The sequence below is a fragment of the Anser brachyrhynchus genome (genome assembly GCF_964034855.1).
Source record: "Anser brachyrhynchus genome assembly, chromosome: W".
NCBI lineage: Eukaryota > Metazoa > Chordata > Aves > Anseriformes > Anatidae > Anser > Anser brachyrhynchus.
The window spans coordinates 12,061,090-12,083,610 of NC_137704.1; the positions used below are offsets into that span (position 1 = coordinate 12,061,090).

Here is a 22,521-nt window from a genome sequence, read left to right on the forward strand (position 1 = left end):
CAAGAAAGGATATAGGAATTTCACCATATGAGATGCTGTTCGGATTACCCTATCTGGGCAGAAGGGATGAGATACCACAATTCAAAACAAGAGAGAGTTTTCTTAAGAACTGTATTCTGGGGTTGTCCTCTTCTTTGTCGTCTCTCAGGACCCGTGGGTTGTTGGCTCAAACCCCACCTTTGGAATTCCCCATTCACCACCATCACCCAGGAAACTGGGTCCTGATTCGGACCTGGAAAGAATCAAAACTCCAGCCTGAATGGGAAGGACTATTCCAAGTACTACTAACCACTGAAACAGCCGTAAGAACTGCAGAAAAAGGTTGGACTCACTGTACTTGAGTGAAGGCATCTGTCGACCCTGGTACCTGGGAAGCTGTTCTTACAGAAGACTTGTTGGAAGTTGAAATCGAAGAGAAAAAAATCTCATAGTGGACTCTGAGCAGGAAAAAAGCTTACAATTGTAAACTAACCTTTTATTTTCACAGGTAACTAATGAGTGTGACTTGTGATTGAGAGAAAGGACTGGCCTATAGCGAATCGTGCTCCCAAGGGGTTTTTGTTCTAGTAGTAGTGTACATATATCTTGTTCTTTGTATTGATAATTATTTGGAAACCTAAGGGTTAAAAATAATGACAGGGAAAAATCAACTATTAATTTTGTTTCTAGTGATTGTAGGCCTCAGATAAGGCATTGGTCAATTGGCAACTTGGAAAAGGCATGACCAGACAATAGTAAGATGGGATACCCCGTCAAAATATGGGTGAATGTGACAGAGGGTTATGTACCACAATCCGTCACGTTTGATGCTTGTGAGGTGTTAGCTTGTGGAGATTTAAATGCCCAAGGACACTTGAGCAGAGAGAACAAATAACTGGGAGAGACCCAACAGCCAGATTGAGAATAGCTGTATGGAAACGATCCTCTATTGCCATCAGAGAAAGGGAGAAACTCAAGGAGAAAACAGGAGAGAAAACAGGAGGCCCTCTTTGAAATGTGGCAGTTCAAACATTTGAGATTGAAACAGGATATGGGGATGAGAATGCCTGGATAGAATGAGTCAAATATACTGTCCAGAATCTCAACCATAGCAATTGCTATGCTTGTGCCTCGGGACGACCGATTGCCCAGATAGTGCCCTGCCCATTGGGGTGGACCAAGTATTCCCAGGGGATGCGATGTATGATTGCATTGTACCAAGAAAAGACTGCCTGGGGAAGTGAGGCCTGTAAGTCTCTCTCTTTGCTATTCCCTTCCTTGTGTGATAGCAATATCAGGGTTCCCCCTGCATTCTCTACAGCTATAGGTAACCATATAGCTTGCCTCTCACGGCAGGGTGTGAGTGCTACCCGGCATCTGGGAGGATTTGTCTTGCGCACGAGGACCTTGAATGCTACCGAGGACTTGATGGGAAACTGCTCAAGACTTGAGATTCCCCAGGGCAGATCTCTGGTGGTACTGTGGAGGGAAGATCTTACCGTCCACCCTACCATCTAACTGGGGAGGCACTTGTGCACTTGTTCAATTAGCTATACCCTTCACCCTGGCATTTGAAAGAGAAACATCACAAATACCCAGAAGAAGTAAAAGAGGCTTAGGAATATCATTCGATGATAGAGTATACATAGATTCTATTGGGGTGCCTAGAGGAGTTCCCGATGAACAGGAAGCCAGGAATCAAATTGCTGCAGGGTTTGAGTCACTGTTCTGGTGGGTAACAATCAATAAGAATGTGGATTGGATTACTTATATTTATTATAATCAGCAGAGATTCATAAATTATACAAGGGATGCGATAAGAGGAATCGCTGAACAACTAGATGCCACCAGCAAAATGGCTTGGGAAAACAGAATATCATTAGATATGATGCTCTCAGAGAAAGGAGTTGAGTGCGTGATGCTGGGCAATCATCGTTGCACTTTTATACCCAACAGTACTGCCCCGGATGGCACAGTAACTAGAGCATTGCAAGGGCTTACCACCCTTGCCAGTGAATTGGCAGAAAACTTAGGAACAGACTCTTCCATCACTGGATGGTTGGAATCTTGGTTGGGTAAATGGAAAGGGATGGTAATGTCCATATTTACATCCTTGATTGTAGTAGCAGGAGTTTTGACAGCCATTCGTTGTTGCACTATCCCCTGTGTAAGAGGACTAGTACAGTGGTTAATTGAAACTGCACTGTTGAAACAAATGACCATGGAGCCACCACCTTACTCAGATAAGATGATGATATTAGAGGAGATGGAAAGCAGAGAAAGTGAAGAAGAGGAAGATATCTACCAAATTATACCTTCGAGAAAAGTTTTGCAAAAATCAACAATTTATAAAGAAGAAAAGGGGGGAATTGTGGAAACAAAAATGTTGTTTTTGCACAGAGTTACGTTGTTTAAAGGGAAGGAATGTGGTATTGAGATATGCTTGCAGTGATAAGAAAACTTAGCAGGTGACCTTGTAAAATGCAGACAACCAGACCCCTTAGAACAATTAGGTGAAGATCACGGTGTCAAGTCCAGTCGGATAAGTGAAGAAACATTACCACTTCAAACAGTAAAAAAGTCAAAAAAAATTTGAAATTTAACAGGCCGGCAACTGAAGGCCATGTATTGTCTGTGAAGCATCGGATAGGTTGTGAACCTGGATTACTCACTCAATGGGGAAACAGGGGAGGGTCCTGTTCATCGAGGAAATGAAGTATATAAACCATACTGTGTGACTAGTAGGTGCGCTCCTGCTTGTGGAACGCCCGCCATTGCAATCCCAAATAAATTACTACTTCACTGAGATCCTCGCCTGAGCCTAAGTTATTGGCTACGGAGTGTTTCGCACACATACTACTAGTCACTGGGTGTCCATGTGATTTAGTCAGTATTTTGTTTTAGTTTTGGATTTGTTCTGGTACTTTGACTCTGAATGTGTTCTTGACATTGAATAACGGAAAACTCTTAATGGATCACAATTTATACTGGGAGATTTGTTGTAATAAGTGATACTATTTGTAGTAGTGATTGCTGTTTTGTGTTGCTTGAGTGAAAGGTATAAGGGGCTTCTTTGTGTGATTGTGTGATTGTGCTGTGTGAGTGAGACGCAGCATCGCTGTGAAGTGAGTGCGGAGTCCCGATCCGTGGTTCCACTATTCCGCGAGGAATATGGCTGGAGACAGACGAAGTGTAAGAGATTGAGAAAAGACATCATAATGGGAAGAATTTCGAGTACTATTGATAAAAAGACCCCTCTGGGTTGTATCTTGGCCCATTGGGAGGACGTTAATGGGCCACCTGGAGGAAATGTTAATCATAAGACCTTAATTAAGTATTGTAACCAATGGTGGACTTAATAGAGAGAAGAAAAAAAAATCAGGATCCAGACTGGGGAGACATTGATCTAATGTTGGCGGAGATGATGGAAACAGAAAATCAGCTAATTCTTAAAACAGACTGAGTTCATGTGCGAGCTCCAATTGCCAATGGGACTGCTCAGGGAACTGTAGACAATTGTGTTCCCCTGACCGACCCCCACCGAGACCCTAATCACCCTGGAAATTTTGAACGGTTATGTAAATATCAAAATCTGATTCAATTGGGAATTGAGAACCAGTTCCGAAAGCTAAAAATCATTCAAACCTGTATAGTATCCAACAAGGTCCAAAAGAAAACTCTACGGAATTTTTGGACCAACTTTGAAATGCAATGAAAAAAAATATATCTACATATATATATACCAATTTGGACCAGGCTTCGGAAGACAAACAGAGGCAATTGGCTAGCCTCTTTCTAGGGCAATAGGCCCCTGATATCGGAAAGAAATTATAGAAATTGGAGAGACAAGATTTGGGAGACCCAGAAGGGTTATTGAATGCAGCGTGGAAAGTATTTAGGAATAGGGAAGATGCGAAAGACAGAAGTTATCTAAGATGATAGCCATGGCAAACAGCGGCTGCACTACAGCAGAAAGAGAGAAGGAGGGCGGCAAAGGGGGAACTGAAAAAGGTAAAGAAAGGACTTTAGAAGGGTTTAGAGAAACATTAGGACAGAACCAGTGTGCGTACTGCAAGAAGGAAGGAGGCTGGAAAAAAAAGAAAAAAAAGAAAAAAAAAGAAAAAGAAAGGGATTGCCTTAGGTTGTTGCAGGATAAACTTGCAACAGTCAGAGCAGGAATGACAGGGACCTGGGGCATCTACACTAGCAGATCCACTGGTTTAAATAAAGCTAGGGAACAAAGAGAGAGGCATGGATTTTTTTTGTTGGATAGGGGAGCTTCTTTCTCTGTGTTAATCCAAAAATTGATTCTGGAAAAGCGCTGAGTCTGTAAATGTAATAGAAGCAACTGGCTGTCAGGAAAAGGTGTTCTTTTTGCAATCCTTGAAATTTAAATTGGGAAAAATGATTGGAATACATCAGTTTTTATACTTACCCAATTCACCAAGGCCCTTATTAGGAAGGGACTTGCTGGAAAAAATTGTATGCAAAAATTTATTTTGAACAAGGGAAAATGGAAATAAAAGTAACATATTAAACTCTGAAGTTTATCCCTGGCAAGTCCGGAGGAAGCTCCAGACAGGACTCCCTGGATGGATGTAATTATGAACCAAGTGTATCCAGGAGTTTGGGCTACAAGAATACCTGAGAGAGCAAAGAATGCAGTACCTGAAAAAAAAAAAAAAAAAAAAAAAGATTTAAAGGAAAATGCTCCCAGGGTATGCCAAAAGCAATACCCACTAAAGGTGGAAGACAGAAGGGAAATGGAAGGAATAATCAGTAACTTTCTTAAATATGGACTATTAGTAGAATGTGAGTCAGAATATAACACTCCATATAGGCCCAGTTAGAAAGGCAGATGGAACCTATATTATAGTCCAGGATTTAAGGGCCATCAATGGAATCACAAAAGATTTATATCCTATAGTAGCCAACCCATATAACCTTTTGACAAAATTAGAAAACAGTCAAGTTTGGTTCACGGTACTAGATTTAAGAGATGCCTTTTCCTGCCTGCCCGTGGTGACTGAAAGCCAGAAACTCTTTGCCTTTGAAAAGGAAAATCCCAATAGAGGATGAAAAACTCAGCTTACTTGGACAGTGTTACCTCAGGGATTCAAGAATAGCCCCACCATATTCAGGAACCAACTAGCCTGTGATCTTGAAGCTTGGAAAACCCCTTCAGGAAAAGGGGACACTGTTGCAACACATAAGTGACCTGTTGATAGCTACTGAAGAAGAAAAAGAATGTGTAGAATGGACTATTAGTTAACTAAATTTTTTTGGCACTAATACTGTGAACCCAGCCTCTTTCCTCAGTAACAGAGTTTCCAGATTACCCATTCATGATTGCATCAAGACCATGGACACAGTATACTCCAGCCGACCAGATTTAAAGGATGCACCCCTAGAAGATGCGGAGGATTGGTATATAGATGGCAGCAGCTTTGTCCACTAGGGAGTTCACCTCACAGGATATGCAGTAACAAACATCAGCCCAAACGGTGGAAATCATCGCCTTGATAAGAGCTCTTGAGCTAGCAAAAGGGAAAAGAATTAACATTTGGACAGACTCAAAATATGCCTTTGGTGTGGTGCATGCACACGGGGCAATTTGGAAGGAGAGAGGACTTTTATCTTCCTCAATTAAACATGCAGAAGAGATGCTGAAGTTACTCCAAGTGGTATACCTGCCTCCTAAAGTTGCCATTATGTGCTGTAAAGGACATCAAACAGGGGATACTGATATTGAAAGAGGAAATAGATTGGCTGACGCAGATGCCAAAGGGGCAGCAGAACGGGCATCTGAGAGTCAAATTTTGGTACTAGTACCAGGAACAGAAAACCAGGCATTAACAAAAGCCTTAGAAAATGAAGTAGAATATTCTAAGATCGATAAGCAATTAATTGAAGATGTAAATGGAAAATGTTACCTACAGGTTTAGTGCAAATAAATGATGGGAGAATCGTGATATCCTCCAAACTGTTATATCAGATGGTATTTGAAGAACATAATAAAACGTGCTGGGGAGCTGAAATAATCAGATTTTAAGTAGAAAATGGATAGGACCTAATTTGTATACCATTGTCAGACAGGTATCGAAACAATGTGTCATATGTCTTAAAAATAACTCACAGACAGGAATCAAACTCCAAATGGGAACAATAGAGAAGGGAAATGTTCCTGGGAAACAGTGGCGAATTGATTTTACAGTTAATGCAGCTCCTGTTGATACTGAGTCAGAAGGACATATGGTTTTCTCCCTGGCAGAGTAATAGAACCAGATCTGAAATATTTTATGAACAGATGAGCCAAACCTTTACTATGTTTAGTTAGATAGAAGGAAGTCTAGAAACTTTGTATCTCTAGCGTCACCTTACCCACTAATTAGTCAGCCTTATCTATAAGACCATACAGAACTCTATCCCAGGATGGGGGAGGAGGTCAAGATAACCCAGGCCTGGAGGATGTGTCTGAAAAAGAATAGGTGAGGAACTCATGGTATGCATAGGTCCTTGGATATGTAAATGACTGATCTTAGTATGCATGCCTAAATTGACTATCGATGACCACCAGAAGACCCAGAAAGACCACCAGTAGAAACAAATGCGCATGCATCAGGTACATTTACATATTTTAATGAGTCCCGTGAAATGGTATGAATATGTTGATTCTTTCTTGGAAATCTAATGAATATGTGTATTCTGATTGTATATAACCCCTGTAGCTTGAACAATTCAGCACGCACAGTAGGTGGAGCGATCCCCTGTGTGTCCGGCGCCGCAATTAAAGAATGCCTGCTTTCTAAAACTCCAAATTGAGTCTTAGAGAGTTTCTTTGATTGACTTTTACGGTAACACTATGGTCCATGCAATAAAATATTTCTGACTGACTTACCTCAGTACTAACTGCTTCATCTGAGGGATTGATCAGGACTACAGTTTCTAAGACATTACTTCTATGGTGAAGAATTTTCTGACCTGCAAGCACAGAGAGGAAAAAATAAAAGAAAATTTAAATTAAACCAGCCATCCAGCATGGTTTAAACCAGCACTTTCCATGAGCTAGCTATATGTCCCACCATTCAGTAGCTCTCTGGTAACCAAGAGCATCACACACTGGCCACAGCAGCTGAACTGGCTCATGTCTTCAGAAATATGATATCATGTTGTCCTGTAATGGAACAAACTCTCCCTTGGAAAAGAAGAGGTATTGTCTATGTTTAAATAAACATCCCTATAATCAAGTATCATTTATGTAGTACAGGACCCAAAAAAATGTTTATCATTTAACCTAGGCTCCCTTTGATCAGGGACAAAATACTCCTTCTGTAAGAAACAACAGAAAGTTGGCAAGAGAAAGTAGCCTTAAGTTGTCCTTAAGTGACATGTGACCATATATGGATTAAAAAGGGTTAGGGTACTTCATCAGAAAAGACCACCAAAGACCACCAAGGACCCCCAAAGAAAGGAAGGCATGCACAGAAGGTCCTGAAAAGGAGCCAAGAAGTACGACGATAAATATAATCAAGAAACTGGCATTAGGTGTGCTTCATTTGTTGAAAATCCAACAAGCACCCAGGCCTAAATAAAAGCAATAGCTCTCCTGAGTGTGTGAGAATTGGATTATTGCACACCGGGCAAAGGATCCGCTTTTTCAAACAACAGTCCTAGGGGCCAGAAACTCCAGAAATTCAAGGCAATGAAAAAAAACTGGCAATAGCAATGGGTCCTGCCCCTTCTCCCTGACAGGAGGACTCCCTGTTACTCACCTTGGTCTCACTGAGCTGGTGCGGATCAGGGACTAGAGTAACTGTCACCAGCTGAGCATATGGCCCTGTATTTTTATGGACTTATCTACACCACAGATATAGCTGAGACTACACAGTCCTGTAACATGCACAGATGGTTTTAAATGAGGTTTTCCAGGAACTATTAGCAGCTTAGCCACAGCAGCTGGAAAGTCAGCAAGGGCTGCAAACTTCCCCTTGTCCTGGTTTCAGTTAAGACAGAGTTAACTTTCCTCCTAGTAGCTGGTAGGGTGCTATGTTTTGGATTAGGATGAGAAAAGCGCTGATAACATGCTGATGTTTTAATTGTTGCAGAGCAGTGCTTACACCAAGCCAAGGACTTTTCAGCTTCTCGCTCTGTCCTGCTAGCGAGCAGGCTAGGCGTGCAGCAGGAGCTGGGAGGGGACAGACCCAGGACAGCTGACCCAAACTGGCCAAAGGGGTATTCCATACCATCTGACGTCATGCTGAACAATATATAGGGGTGGCTAGCCGGGGTGGGGGGCCGGCTGCTCGGGGATAGGCTGGGCATCGGTCAACGGGTGGTGAGCAATTGCATTGTGCATCACTTGTTTCGTACACATTATTATTATTAATACTATTATTATTATTATTATTATTATTGTTGTTATTATTATTTCCCTGTCTTAATAAACTGTCTTTATCTCAACTCACAGGCTTCACTTTCCCATTTCTCTCCCCCCATCCCAGAGAGGGAGGGGGGAGGGTGAGCGAACGGCTGTATGGTGTTTAGCTGCCAGCCGGGTTAAACCACAACAGTTAATATTCCAAGAGAAGTAGAAAATGCAGTTATACCAGCAGTATGGGAAACAGATGTACCAGGGAAGTCGAAACTGGCACAACCGGTAAAGGTGGAATTAAAGGAAGGAGCCAAACCTGTTTGAATCAAACAATATCCACTTAAGATAGAAACTAGGCACGGGAATGGTGAAAATTATTGACAAATTTCTCAAATATCAGATTCTGGAAGAATGTAAATCGGAATACAATACTCCAGTTTTTCCAGTAAAGAAGACGAATGGCGAGTTTTTTGTACAAGAGATTTGTACAAGATCTTAGAGCAATAAATGAAATAACAAAGGATATTCACCCGGTAGTAGCTAATCCTTACACATTGTTAACATCTGTGAGAGAGAAATATAGATGGTTTACCATGATAGATTTAAAGGATGCCATCTTTTGCATACCTCTTGATAAAGATAGTAGAAAATTATTTGCCTTCAAATGGGAAAACATATTGAAGTTTTTGGACCACATATGGTAACAACTGTTTTAGAACAAAAGGGGGGGCCACTGGTTATCACCCAGCCGGATGATCAGGCAATCAGGCAATACTAACTGAACAAGATGACATAACCTTGAAAACGACTAACCTGTTATATCCAGCAGTATTTCTAGGAACTGTTCCAGAAGAAGGACCGTTGGAACACAATTGTGTGGAAATAATCGAACATACGCCAGCCACAAAGATTTGAAGGATGTACCCCTTGAAAGGTATTCAGTGGGAATACCACACTCTGTGGCACCCACAAAGCTCAGGGAAAGTAGAAAGGATGAATCAAACAATAAAACAACAATTGGCTAAGTTAATGATCGAGACACCGCTGCCCTGGACGAAATGCTTACCATTGACACTTTTAAACATAAGAACTAAACCACACAGTGAGACTGGATTATCATCATATGAAATGTTATATGGTATGCCTTATTCTCAAGGGATGCCCCTAGGGAACAGTATAGTTGAGGATCATAGTATCCAGAAATACATAATTACCATTGGAAGGAGATTACAGGAGCTAAGAGAAATTGGGATGATGACTCAGACACCACCTTTAGGATTTGCTATTCATAAAATACAACCAGGAGACAAGGTCTTAATAAAAACCTGGAGAGAAGAATCATTGAACCCCCGATGGGAGGGACCGTACCTTGTTTTACTTACTCCTGAAACAGCTGTGAGAACAGCAGAAAGGGGTTGGACCCACGCATCCAGAATAAAAGGACCAATAACTACCGAAGCCTGGAGGGTTGAGTCCACTCCTGGGGAACTGAAACTGAGACTAAAGAGGAACTAATATTCTGGCAATGAGGTTCTGCATGAATTAAGAGCACTGGATAAAGAGGACAAGGCTGAAGGGAGGAAAGTGAGAAGGCAAGACCAGGGTAGGACCCTCCACTGCGGTGTGTATGGTCTACCGAGGGAGGCAACCCCTATGGGTATTGACCGCCGAGTGAGAGTGCCTCGACCGGACTTCTCCCGCGCTAAGATCAGGTTGTCCTGAGAAAAATAACATGAGAACCTTTTGAACCCATAATAAAATTGTGATTAGTTTTTCCAGGAGCTGGATCACCCCGAAGGGCTGAATGGTAACACAAGCTCTGAAAGCGGGCCCAACCCCATGATTGAAGGTTTTTCCCACACTCTGATTGTACGTATGCATAGGCGTACTCGGGTTTCTTATGAATACGTAAAAGCAATGATCTATATATTTAGAAAGTTCGACGGTTGTGTGTGCGTGTTGGTAGAGCGTAGACTCCCCGCGCACCCAGCACTGTTTACTTGCCTTTTATAAATATTACTAAATTCAGATTGAGTTTGTAAGGAATGGTCCAGCAATTCGTGCCACTAAGGGATTTGAAGGGTTAACATTGAGGCCTGGGTTTAGGTGATAAGAGAACAAACGGATTTCTTTAGAGAAAAACTGCTGACTCTGCATGGACGTGCAGTAACTTCTGACAGCCGGCCAAGAGACCACCAGATAAGGAAGAAGAATATGAGCCTCCCATCCGAGCAGCCCCCGAGAGACTACCAGAGACTGATAAGCAGGCGCCCCTGGGAGGACTTCGGATTCGGGAAACCAATTATAATAACCCTGCCTCTTCTAGAAGTAGTAATGAATATGTATTAGCCTAGGAGTATAAAAACCAGCTGCCTAACATAACAGGTGTGCGTCCTGGTGGAGCAGAGACTCCCGGCGCACCCAGCGCTGTTTGCTTGCCTCTATTCGTTTAATAAATTGTAAACTTTGATTGTTATCCTATTTGGGACTCAGTCATTTATAACAAGTTGTATCTTCATTTATAACACAAAGATACGTGGTGGCCACCTGACTCAAAGCCACCAACTTTGGACTTCACTGAAGTTGCTCCAAGTCTTATCTGGAATCTTGGAAGTGATCACACACTTGCCAGAAGGCAAATATTTTGGGATATCACCAGAGAAGGAGGTGACCCGTGCTGAAGAAGACGCACTGTATAAAAAGCCACCAGAAAATAAGAAGCAATATGCCCTGTTCACTGATGGGTCCTGTCGTATTGTGGGAAAGCATCGGAGGTGGAAAGCTGCTGTATGGAGTCCTACACGACGAGTTGCAGAAGCTGCTGAGGGAGAAGGTGAATCAAGTCAGTTTGCAGAAGTGAAAGCCATCCAACTGGCTTTAGATATTGCTGAATGAGAAAAGTGGCCAGTTCTCTATCTCTATACTGATTCATGGATGGTAGCAAATGCCCTGTGGGGGTGGTTACAGCAATGGAAGCAGAACAACTGGGAGCGCAGAGGCAAACCCATTTGGGCTGCTGCATTGTGGCAGGATATTGCTGCCCGGGTAGAGAACCTGGTTGTAAAGGTACGCCATGTAGATGCTTGCATACCTGAGAGTCGAGCCATTGGAGAACATCAAAACAACCAGCAGGTGGATCAGGCTGCTAAGACTGAAGTGGCTCAGGTGGATCTGGACTGGCAACATAAAGGTGAGTTAGTTATAGCCCGATGGGCCCATGACACCTCAGGCCATCAAGGTAGAGATGCAACCTACAGATGGGCTCGTGATCGAGGGGTGGACCTGACCATGGACACTATTGCACAGGTTATTCATGATTGTGAAACGTGCTGCAATCGAGCAAACCAAGCAGTTAAAGCCTCTTTGGTATGGAGGACGATGGCTGAAATGTAAATATGGAGAGCTCTGGCAGATTGATTACATCACACTCCCTCAAACCCGCAGCGGCAAGCTCCATGTGCTTACAATGGTGGAAGCAACCACCGGATGGCTGGAAACATATCCTGTGCCCCATGCCACCGCCCGGAACACTATCCTGGGCCTTGAAAAGCAAGTCCTATGGCGACACGGCACCCCAGAAAGAATTGAGTCAGACAATGGGTCTCATTTCCGAAACAACCTTATAGACTTGGGCCAAAGAGCATGGTATTGAGTGGGTGTATCATATCCCCTAGCATGCACCAGCCTCCGGGAAAGTTGAACGATACAATGGATTGTTAAAGGCTACACTGAAGGCAATGGGTGCTGGGACATTCAAACATTGGGATACGCATTTGGCAAAAGCCACCTGGTTAGTCAGCACTAGGGGATCTGACAGTCGAGCTGGACCTGCCCAATCAAAACCGTTATATGCTGTAAAAGGGGACAAAGTCCCTGTAGTGCACATAAAAAATGTGCTGGGGAAGGCACTCTAGGCTACTCCTGCCTCAGGCAAAGGCAAACTTTGGGATTGCTTTTGCTCAGGTACCTGGATGCGCTTGGTGGGTAATGCAGAAGAATAGGGAAATCGGTTATGTACCTGAAGGGGATTTGACTTGGGAAGAGAATAGTATATGATTTGAATTGTATGATGTTAATTGCTATATAATACTGTATGTCATCACTACTATGATGGCTATATGTCCTATTAATGGTATGTTGTGGTTTAACCCGGCTGGCAGCTAAACACCACACAGCCGTTCGCTCACCCTCCCCCCTCCCTCTCTGGGATGGGGGAGAGAAACGGGAAAGTGAAGCCGGTGAGTTGAGATAAAGACAGTTAATTAAGACAGGAATATAATAATAACAATAATAATAATAATAGTGATAATGATAATAGTATTAATAATAATAATGTGTAAGAAAACAAGTGATGCACAATGCAATTGCTCACCACCCGTTGACCGATGCCCAGCCTATCCCCGAGCAGCCCGGCCCCCCACCCCGGCCAGCCACCCCTATATATTGTTTAGCATGACGTCAGATGGTATGGAATACCCCTTTGGCCATTTGGGGTCAGCTGTCCTGGGTCTGTCCCCTCCCAGCTCCTGCTGCACCCCCAGCCTGCTTGCTGGCAGGACAGAGCGAGAAGCCGAAAAGTCCTTGGCCTGGTGTAAACACTGCTCTGCAACAATTAAAACATCAGCATGTTATCAGCGCTCTTCTCACCCTAATCCAAAACATAGCACCCTACCAGCTACTATGAGGGAAAATTAACTCTGTCCTAACTGGAACCAGGACATGGTATCACACTAACAGTCATGTAGATAACAACGAGTGAATGTTATTAGAACTGGACAAGCATAGCGGTGTGTTGTAGCCAGAACAGGCTTCAGCATGCAACGATCCAACATCACACGCTATCTGATCTGCCCTGAAAGATTGTTGTGACAGATGGAGCTCAAAGTCAGTCATGGACTACACAAACTCAGTGGACATTTTATATACATATATGAAAAGTGGTGATTAATTATCATAATATTATAATGGAAAGTGTGGGACCCGAGTATTGCATAAATGGTATGGACTAAGGGGTGGATATTGTCCTGGTTTTGGCTAGGACAGAGTTAATTTTCCTCCTAGTAGCTGGTAGGGTGCTGTGTTTGGGATTTAGGGTGAGAATAATGCTGATAACACACTGATGTTTCATTGTTGCAGAGCAGTGCTGACACTAAGCCAAGGACTTTTCAGCTTCTCACTCTGTCCTGCCAGTGGGCAGGCTGAGGGTGCAGCAGGAGTTGGAAGGGGACAGAACCAGGACAGCTGACCCAAACTGACCAAAGGGATAATACATAGCATATGACGTCATGCTGAACAATAATATGAGGTGACTGGCCGGGGTGGGGGGAACCGATGCTCACGGATAGGCTGGGCATTGGTTGTTGAGTGGTGAGCAATCACATTGTGCATCACTTGTTTTGTACACAGTAGTAGTAGTAGTACTAATATTATTATTATTATTAGTTTCATTTCTTTTCTGTCTTAATACACTGTCATTATCTCAACCCGCAAGCTTTCATTTTTTTCCTGATTCTCTCCCCCATCCCCCAGAGGGAAGGGGGAGGGTGAGCGAATAGCTGAGTGGTGCTTAGCTGCCGGCCGGGTTAAACCAGAACTGTGTGACATCATATGGTATGGAATATCCCTTTGGTTGGTTTAGGTCAGCTGCCCTGGTGATGTTCCCTCCCCACCTCTTGCCCACCCCCAGCCTGCTGGCTCTTGGGGGTGTTAGAGGGAGTCCTGATGCTGTGCCAGTATTGCTCAGCAGTAGACACAACACTGGTGTGATACCAATGCTGTTCTAGCTACAGGTGAAGAGCACAGCACTGTATGAGCCGCTGCAGGGAAAGTTAACTCCATCCCAGCCAGATCCTGTACACCTGGAGACTCAGCAGAAGTTCCCTGTTCAACCACGCAGGTCTTCTTCCCCGCCAGCTCATCTTACAGCACATAGGGACAGCCTGCCTCTGGGCCTTTAAGACTTCCTTCTTGAGGAGCGTCCAGCCTTCCTGGACCCCTCTTCCCTTCAGGACTGCCTCCAAAGGGACCCCCCATACCAGTGTCCTGAACAATCGAAGTCTGCCCTCCAGAAGTCCAAGGTCGCAGTTTTACTGACCCCCCTCCTGACTTTGCCAAGAATAGAGACCTCTACCATTTCGTGGTCACTGCCCAAGACAGCTCCCGACCACCACATCTCCCACCAGTCCTTCTCTGTTCATGAACAGTAGGTCTAGCAGGGCACCCCCTCCAGTAGGCTCACTAACCAGCTGGGTAAGGAAGCTATCTTCCATGCACTCCAGGAACCTCCTAGACTGCTTCCTCTGGGCTGTACTGTATTTCCAGCATACATCCGGGAAGATAAAGTCCCTGTCCTGGTTTCGGCTAGGATAGAGTTAATTTTCCTCCTAGTAGCTGGTAGGGTGCTGTGTTTGGGATTTAGGATGAGAATAAGGTTGATATCACACTGATGTTTTAATTGTTGCAGAGCAGTGTTTACACCAGGCCAAGGACTTTTCAGCTTCTCGCTCTGTCCTGCCAGCAGGCAGGCTAGGGGTGCAGCAGGAGTTGGGAGGGGACAGACCCAGGACAGCTGACCCAAACTGGCCAAAGGGGTATTCCATACCATCTGACGTCATGCTGAACAATAAATATGGGGGGGCTGGCCGGTGTGGGGAACCGGCTGCTCGGGGATAGGCTGGGCATCGGTCAGCAGGTGGTGAGCAATTGCATTGTGCATCAGTTGTTTTCTACACATTATTATTAGTAGTACTATTGTCATTATTATTATTTTCCTTTCTTTTCTTTCCTAATAAGCTGTCTTCATCTCAATCCACAGGCTTTCATTTTTTTTCTGATTCTCTCCCCCATCCAAGAGAGGGAGGGGCAAGGGTAAGCGAACGGCTGTGTGGTGCATAGCTGCCAGCTGGGTTAAACCACAACTGCCCTGCAGAGGGAACTCGACAGGTTGAATCGCTAGGCAGAGGCCAATGGGATGAAGTTCAACAAGGCTAAGTGCCAGGTCCTGCACTTTGGCCACAACAACCCTATGAAACACTACAGGCTCCGGGCAGAGTGGCTGGAAAGCTGTGCAGAGGAAAAGGATCTTGGGGTGCTGGTCGATGCTCGCCTGAACATGAGCCAGCAGTGTGCCCAGGTGGCCAAGAAGGCCAACGGTATCCTGGCTTGTATCAGGAATAGTGTAGCCAGCAGGACCAGAGAGGTGATCGTCTCCCTGCACTCTGGTAAGGCGTGCTCTGTTTTGGGCCCCTCACTTCAAGAAAGACATCGAGGCCCTGGAGCATGTCCAGAGAAGGCGTACGAAGCTGGTAAAGGGTGTGGAACATAATTCTTATGAGGAGCAGCTGAGGGAACTGGGGTTATTTAGTCTGGAGAAGAGGAGGCTCAGGGGAGACCTTATTGCTCTCTACGACTACCTGAAAGGAAGATGTGGGAAGCTGGGTGTTGCCCTCTTCACACAGATAACCACTGATAGGACAAGAGGTAATGGCCTGAAGTTGCACCAGGGGAGGTTTAGGTTGGAAATTCCAAAATATCGGAAGTCAAGCAGGCAGGACAGAAGGTTGGCTTGGCTGACCAGGGATCTTCTTCTGGAGCTTAGACATAAAAAGAAAGTGTATGGCTGTTGGAAGCAGGGTCAGGCAATGCAGAAGGAATACAGGGACGCTGTTCATTTTGTACGGAGAAAATTTGTGCGGCCAAAGCCCAACTAGAGTTGAGGATGGCCAGGTCTGTGGGAGACAATAAAAAGCTCTTTTAAGAATATGTGAACAGAAAAAGGAGGAGCAAAGAAAACATAGGTCTGCTACTTGATGGGGATGGTCACCTCACAGACAAGGACATAGGCAAAGCAGAGACGTTTAATGCCTTCTTTGTCTCCATCTTCAATGCTGATGATGGGCTTTGGGACCCAGGGTGCCCTGAGCTGGAGGACCATGACGGTGGGAATGACAAACTCCCAACCAACCTTGAACGTGTGCGGGATTTGCTGCTCCACCTGGATCCATACAAGTCCATGGGTCCGGAAGGGATTCATCCCAGGGTGCCTAAAGAGCTGGCTGACGTCATCGCGGGACCTCTCTCAATTATTTTTCAATGGTCTTGGGAATCTGGAGAGGTCCCATTGGACTGGAAGCTAGCAAATGTTGTGCCAGTTTTCAAGAAGGACAAGAAAGAATACCCTAGCAATTGCAGGCCTGTCAGTCTCACGTCAGTGCCTGGTAAAATTATGGAGAGGATGATCCTTGAAGCGCACCTGGGGGACAATGCAGTCATTGGTCTCAGCCAACATGGGTTCACGAAGGGTAGGTCCTGTTTAACTAACTTGATTTCCTTTTATGATAAGATCACCCATCTGGTCGATCAAGGGAAACCAGCTGATGTGATCTTTTTGGATTTCAGCAAAGCTTTCGACACAGTTTCCCATAGGATCCTACTGGACAAAATGTCCAGCATACAGCTAAAAAAAAAAACATTATAAGATGGGTGAGCAATTGGCTGACAGGCAGGGCTCAAAGGGTTGTGGTAAATCGGGCCACATCAGGCTAGCAGATGATCACTAGTGGGGTCCCTCAAGGCTCCATTTTAGGGCCAGTCCTCTTCAATGTGTTTATAAACGATTTGGATGTGGGACTATAGAAGGTGTTTTGAGCAAATTTGCAGATGACACTAAACTGGGAGGAGCTGTGGACTCTGTTGAGGGTGGAAAGGCCTTACAGAGAGATCTGGACAGATTGGAGAGCTGGGCAACCACCAACCCGCATGAAGTTTAACAAGAGCAAGTGCCGGGTCCTGCACCTGGGACGGGGCAACCCTGGCTATATGTACAGACTAGGCGACGAGATGCTGGAGAGCAGCCCCAAAGAGAGGGATCTGGGGGTTTTGGTCGATAGCAAGCTGAATGTGAGCCAGCAGTGTGCCCTGGCAGCCAGGATGGCCAACCGTATCCTGGGATGCATCAAGCACGGCATTGCTAGTCGGTCGAGGGAGGTGATTGTCCCGCTCTACTCTGCGCTGGTGCGGCCTCACCTCGAGTACTGTGTGCAGTTCTGGGCACCACAGTACAAAAAGGACGTGAAACTATTGGAGAGTGTCCAGAGGAGGGTGACAAAGATGGTGAAGGGCCTAGAGGGGAAGACATATGAGGAGCAGCTGAGGTCACTTGGTCTGTTCAGCCTGGAAAAGAGGAGGCCGAAGGGAGACCTCATCGAGGTCTACAGCTTCCTCACGAGGGAGAGTGGAGGGGCAGGCACTGATCTCTTCCCTTTAATGACCAGTGATAGGACCCAAGGGAATGGTGTTAAGCTGCAACAGGGGAGGTTTATGCAGGAAAAAGTTCTTCACTGAGAGGGTTGTCGCACACTGGAACAGGCTCCCCAGGGACGTAGTCACATCACCAAGCCTGTCAGAGTTTAAGAAGCGTTTGGACTGTGCTCTTAGTCATATGGTCTGAATTTCTGGGTAGACCTGTGCGATGTCAGTAGTTGGACTCGATCCTTGTAGGTCCCTTCCAACTTGGGATAGTCTGTGATTCTATGAAATTAGGAGACATTTCTTCTCAGAAAGAGTAGTCAGGCATTGGAATGGGTTGCACAGGGATGTGGTGGGTGGGATCCCTGGGGGTGTTTAAGGAAAGTTTGGACTTGGTGCTTAGGGACATGGTTTAGTGGGTGACATTGGTAGTAGGCTGATGGTTGGACCAGATGATCTTGAAGGTCTTTTCCAACCTTAACGATTCTATAACCAATGACAGATCAACTTCACAACAAAGCGGGCAAGTGCAGCAGTAACTGGAGCTAAGCTGGCACTGGCATCCAGAAATCCTACTCCACCTGTCCTGACCACTTTGGCAGATGAAGCCTAAAAACAATTCCTATGGACATTTTGGGATAGGCCCATGGAATGGAAAAAAGTACCTATATATCTGTTAAAGGACGGGGAACAGTGGTGATGGGAATACAAATATACTAAATATGCAGAAGTTGATTTTGACACACATTATGGAATAAGTGGTGGAGGTTGTACTGGGTTTGGCTGGGATGGAGTTAACTTTCCGTGCAGTGGCCCATATAATGTTGTGCTCTGCACTTGTAGCTAGAACAGCATTGGCATCACACCGATATTTTGTCTGTTGCTGAGGAGTGCTGACACAGCATCAAGACTCTCTCCAACCCCCCCCCACAGCCAGTAGGCTAGGGGTGGGCAAGAGGTGGGGAGGGGACACCACCAGGGCAACTGACCTAAGCCAACCAAAGGAATATTCCATACCATATTATGTCACACTCAGCAATACAAGCTGGGAAAGTGAAGTTGGGAAAGGGGAAGGAGGAGGGGGGCTCTCCTTATGAAGATGTCTGTCCTCCCAAACAACCAACACATCTATTGAGGCCCTGCTTCCCAAGATGTGGCTGAACATCGCTTGTTGATGGGAAGTAGAGAATTTTTTCCCCTCTGTGCTTCTGCACAGCCTTTGCTTGTTTTTTTTAATTCAAGGGAAAAGAAAGAATAAAAAATTATCCTTATCTTAACCTGTGACTTTTTTTTTTTTCTTTCAAGCACACTTTTTTCTCCCCCTCTTCTTTTGAGGAGGGGGAGTGAGAGAACAGTTGTGGAGTTCAGCTTTCCAGCAGGGTAAAACCACCACAACACTGCAGGCATGTGGTGTGGGGACAGATTTGACCCCATTTCCTCCAAGCTTCCTTTTTAAGAATGACTCATACCCTTCACATTGAAACACGGACTGAGCTGGTGGTGCATAAATAAAGAGGCTTCAGTCAGTAGTCAAACCTCACTACAGTAAGAGCTGTGCAGACACACTAAATGCCTCTGCCCTTCCTCAGGAGTAAACTATCCCTATTTTCATGTTACACAAAGAGTTCAGTCTCAGAAGGCTGCAGAGAATTAAAAAAAGCTGTTTAATTACATCCCATCTGACATGCCATACACTATCCTCTCACCTTGGATGAACACTTTCTGAAGAATTTGGGTAGCTTCTTATACAAGGAATTTCTGAATTTGAGACCATAAGAAAATATGAACTTACAACCATCGTTTTAGTATTTATGTTGCCAGTTTCATAGATTGAACACTCACCAAAATTCAACATTTGGGCATTGTAACAAATGAAACATTCTAAAATTTTATGAACATATGGCAACAACAACAAAAAAAGCTCTCCTTCACATCAAACAGTAGAGAAAACACAGAGGACCCTCATCAATTTTGGCAACTTATTGTTTAAAGATTGAGCAGTGCTGAAAAAACACATACATTACTGGTTGACATAGAGATGTTGATTAATTCCAGTCACATGCAATTAAGCTGTAATTCAACACAATGACAGGCTCAGACAGGTCTAGACAAACAAGAAAAACAAACAAAAAATACAATTCCTAAAGGATTCTATAATATTTCTATAGAAAGAAAAAAAAGAGGCGCATAATCTTTCATTTACCAAATAAAAGTAGAGTATTTAATTCATGCAATGCTATCAAGAGATAACATCTTAAAAAGAAAGCAAAAATTATTAAACACACTAGAATATTTTTGCTGAAGAAGCAGCATAGGATCTTTTTTCCCCCTGAAGTTTTAAAGATGAAGTTTTGTACATGTTAAAGATGAGGTATACCACACATTGTATTTCTTAAAGATAAATTTTGTTAGTTTCACTTACCAGAATACCCTCTCTGTAAAACAAGGCAATGGGTGTCACTGAAAAGTTGAATTTGCATCACTGTATTTAAACTTAAATAAGAGATGTATTCCAGGACTGAGTTTACTTCCATGTAATTCAGTAACTACACGTCTTGACCCTAAATCTTCAGAGTATTCACTAGATGTGTTGGTTTTCAAACCAGGGAAAAAATAGAGGCATATCTTTTCCTTAAATCTGGCCATGTTTTACTCTTTATAGCTATGGGCAGATATGACAAAGTCTGCTATAATCTATGCTGCAAAAGGAATAATTAGTTACATAAGACATTTTGGTACATTATACAACACCATCAGGTCAGTGCTGTCATGTTAGCTAGACATCACGATCTCTTTGTCAACAGCGTATAGTAACTGACACTAGGAATGTGATATAGTAGTATGATACAACATTTCATAGCCCTTTTCACCATACTTAAGAGATGTTGCTGAAGCTGGAATTTATAACGTTTATTAGTACTAGGTTCTACTGGTCAATGTGCACATGGCCACAATGATTTCACCAATGAAAGCAAACTGTACTCGTTTGAGAAGGCTATATATTTTTATATGAAAACCAAGATTAATTTTCACACATGCTCACTCAGCATTTGTGTTAAAGTAATGAGATGTTAAAACTTACCAAACACTTGAGTCCCATGCAACCAGAACAAAATCAAGTTTTACACTTCAAACTTTTTTTTAATTTTTATTTTTAATTTTATGAATCCTCTAAAAGAAGGACAGCCTTGAAAAGGAAGCAGATTTAATCTCATGAGTCCTGTAAAATGTTAACTTTCTCATAAAAAACAAAGATCCTGTAAGTCAAGATAGACCCTTCACCCCTCAGCTTTTTATACCAAGAAAAAGTTCCAAGCCATTGAGGGAGAAACACAGCTTGAGCTACACTTGTACAACAGCTGTGACACCATTTCCGGCTCTGTCAAACTGTAGAGCTAAGCTTTCAGGTTATTTTTTGTATGTGCTCTACCTACCACAATAAGGAACAGCTTAAGTCTCCAGGACTAATAGATTGGCACTACATAAACTGTTCAGTCAAAAAGTAAGTTTCAGTTAATTTTAATGGTGCCCCAAAACTAACATGTATTACTAAAGTAATCATGATCATATACACATCAAGCTAATGTAAAAGACTGAATATTTTAAAGTTTCATTTAAGTGACAGCTTCTGTAAGTGACATTTACTTTTGTCAGAAAGTTAAGACAAATTTAAACCATATTTTAAAATAAAGGAAAAAAGTATTCATTGTAAAGAACCAGAGAGAAAAATGGGCCATCAGATACCTAAGCATATTTATTAATTCTCCTCTCAAAAAAACTGATAAACTTCCAAAAACTCACCTTTAACTTCAGGAGAGAATCGAGCTGAATGGCGAGACACAAAAAGTTTCAGTTCTTGATCTAAGTTGCACTCAATCAAGTTTGTGTCCCATGACCGGATTCCTAAAATTCAGAATACAAAACATCTAGCTTGACATATGAACACTAGAAGTTTCAATTCACTATTACTCAGTTTACATTCTTGTTATTTACATATTTCTAAATTCCAAAAACAGCCTCTCTTCCTTTCAAGCCACACAATCATCTTCTGCAAAGTGTTGAGTGCTCAGAAGAAGCACTCTGGACAGGGATCAGTCAAAAGCAAGAAGAAATTTGCCTTTCCAAGAGGTAACAGTCCTTTAAGGCCCTGCATCCTAGTAGTGACATTATGAGAAGTTATTGATGTCCCCGAATTTACTTTAGAATAGCAATTTACAAAATTGTAGAGTGAATCACTCAGGAGATACTTTAGCCACATTCCACGACCACTTTATTTGTCCTCCTGTGAAAAAAGAGCGTCGTCTAGCATGTTGTAAATTAATACTTAAATATGAAGTATTAAAATGCTGACCTCTTCATTCAAAAGCTTTGAAGCATCCCATATTTTAAATTAAAATTTAAGTGATCTTTTATTTATTAAATATTAAAATCTAGTTTTGAGATTTAAAAATAGATCTTTTTGATCTTTTTCTTTAAAAATAAATAAATAAAAATAAATATCACATCTTTATTCCCTACAGCTTCCCCCCCCAGCTACTTAAAAAGTGAGACACTTGACATATAATGTGAACATAAAAAGATATTTTGAAAGCAGACATTTTAAGGACTGAAATTTGACTGGGGAAAAAGAAAAAACTTCACAGCAGCCAAAAGATAAACATATAGATTCCTACCATAAGATTTTTATGAAAAAACAAACCAAAAAAAAATAAAACCTCCAACACTACTAACAGGAGAATATGTTTTAACATTTTTCTATAATTTTCTTGTTAAGCTTTGAAAAATAATGAGTAGGCAGTTGCACTAAAGGTAAGCCTAGGTACTGCTGCGATTTTGATTCCTAACAAAATGTCATTAGACTTATACAAATCAACTGGCAAATATAGAATGGAGTGCAGGTGAGGAAGGATCTAGTGGCCCCTTCC

The 22,521-nt window shown here is 43.1% G+C and overlaps 1 protein-coding gene across 1 annotated transcript in view; it reads right to left on the minus strand.

Moving 5' to 3' along the window:
- The window catches only part of MAP1B (microtubule associated protein 1B), a 69,162-nt gene that overhangs the window by 39,560 nt on the left and 7,081 nt on the right, over positions 1-22,521 (minus strand). Inside the window, exons 2-3 of the mRNA XM_080572038.1 lie at positions 21,398-21,499; positions 6,878-6,960 (exon numbers count right to left, since the gene is read on the minus strand). Of these exons, the coding sequence (XP_080428164.1) occupies positions 6,878-6,960; positions 21,398-21,499 (185 nt within the window). The remainder of the gene's footprint in view (positions 1-6,877; positions 6,961-21,397; positions 21,500-22,521) is intronic.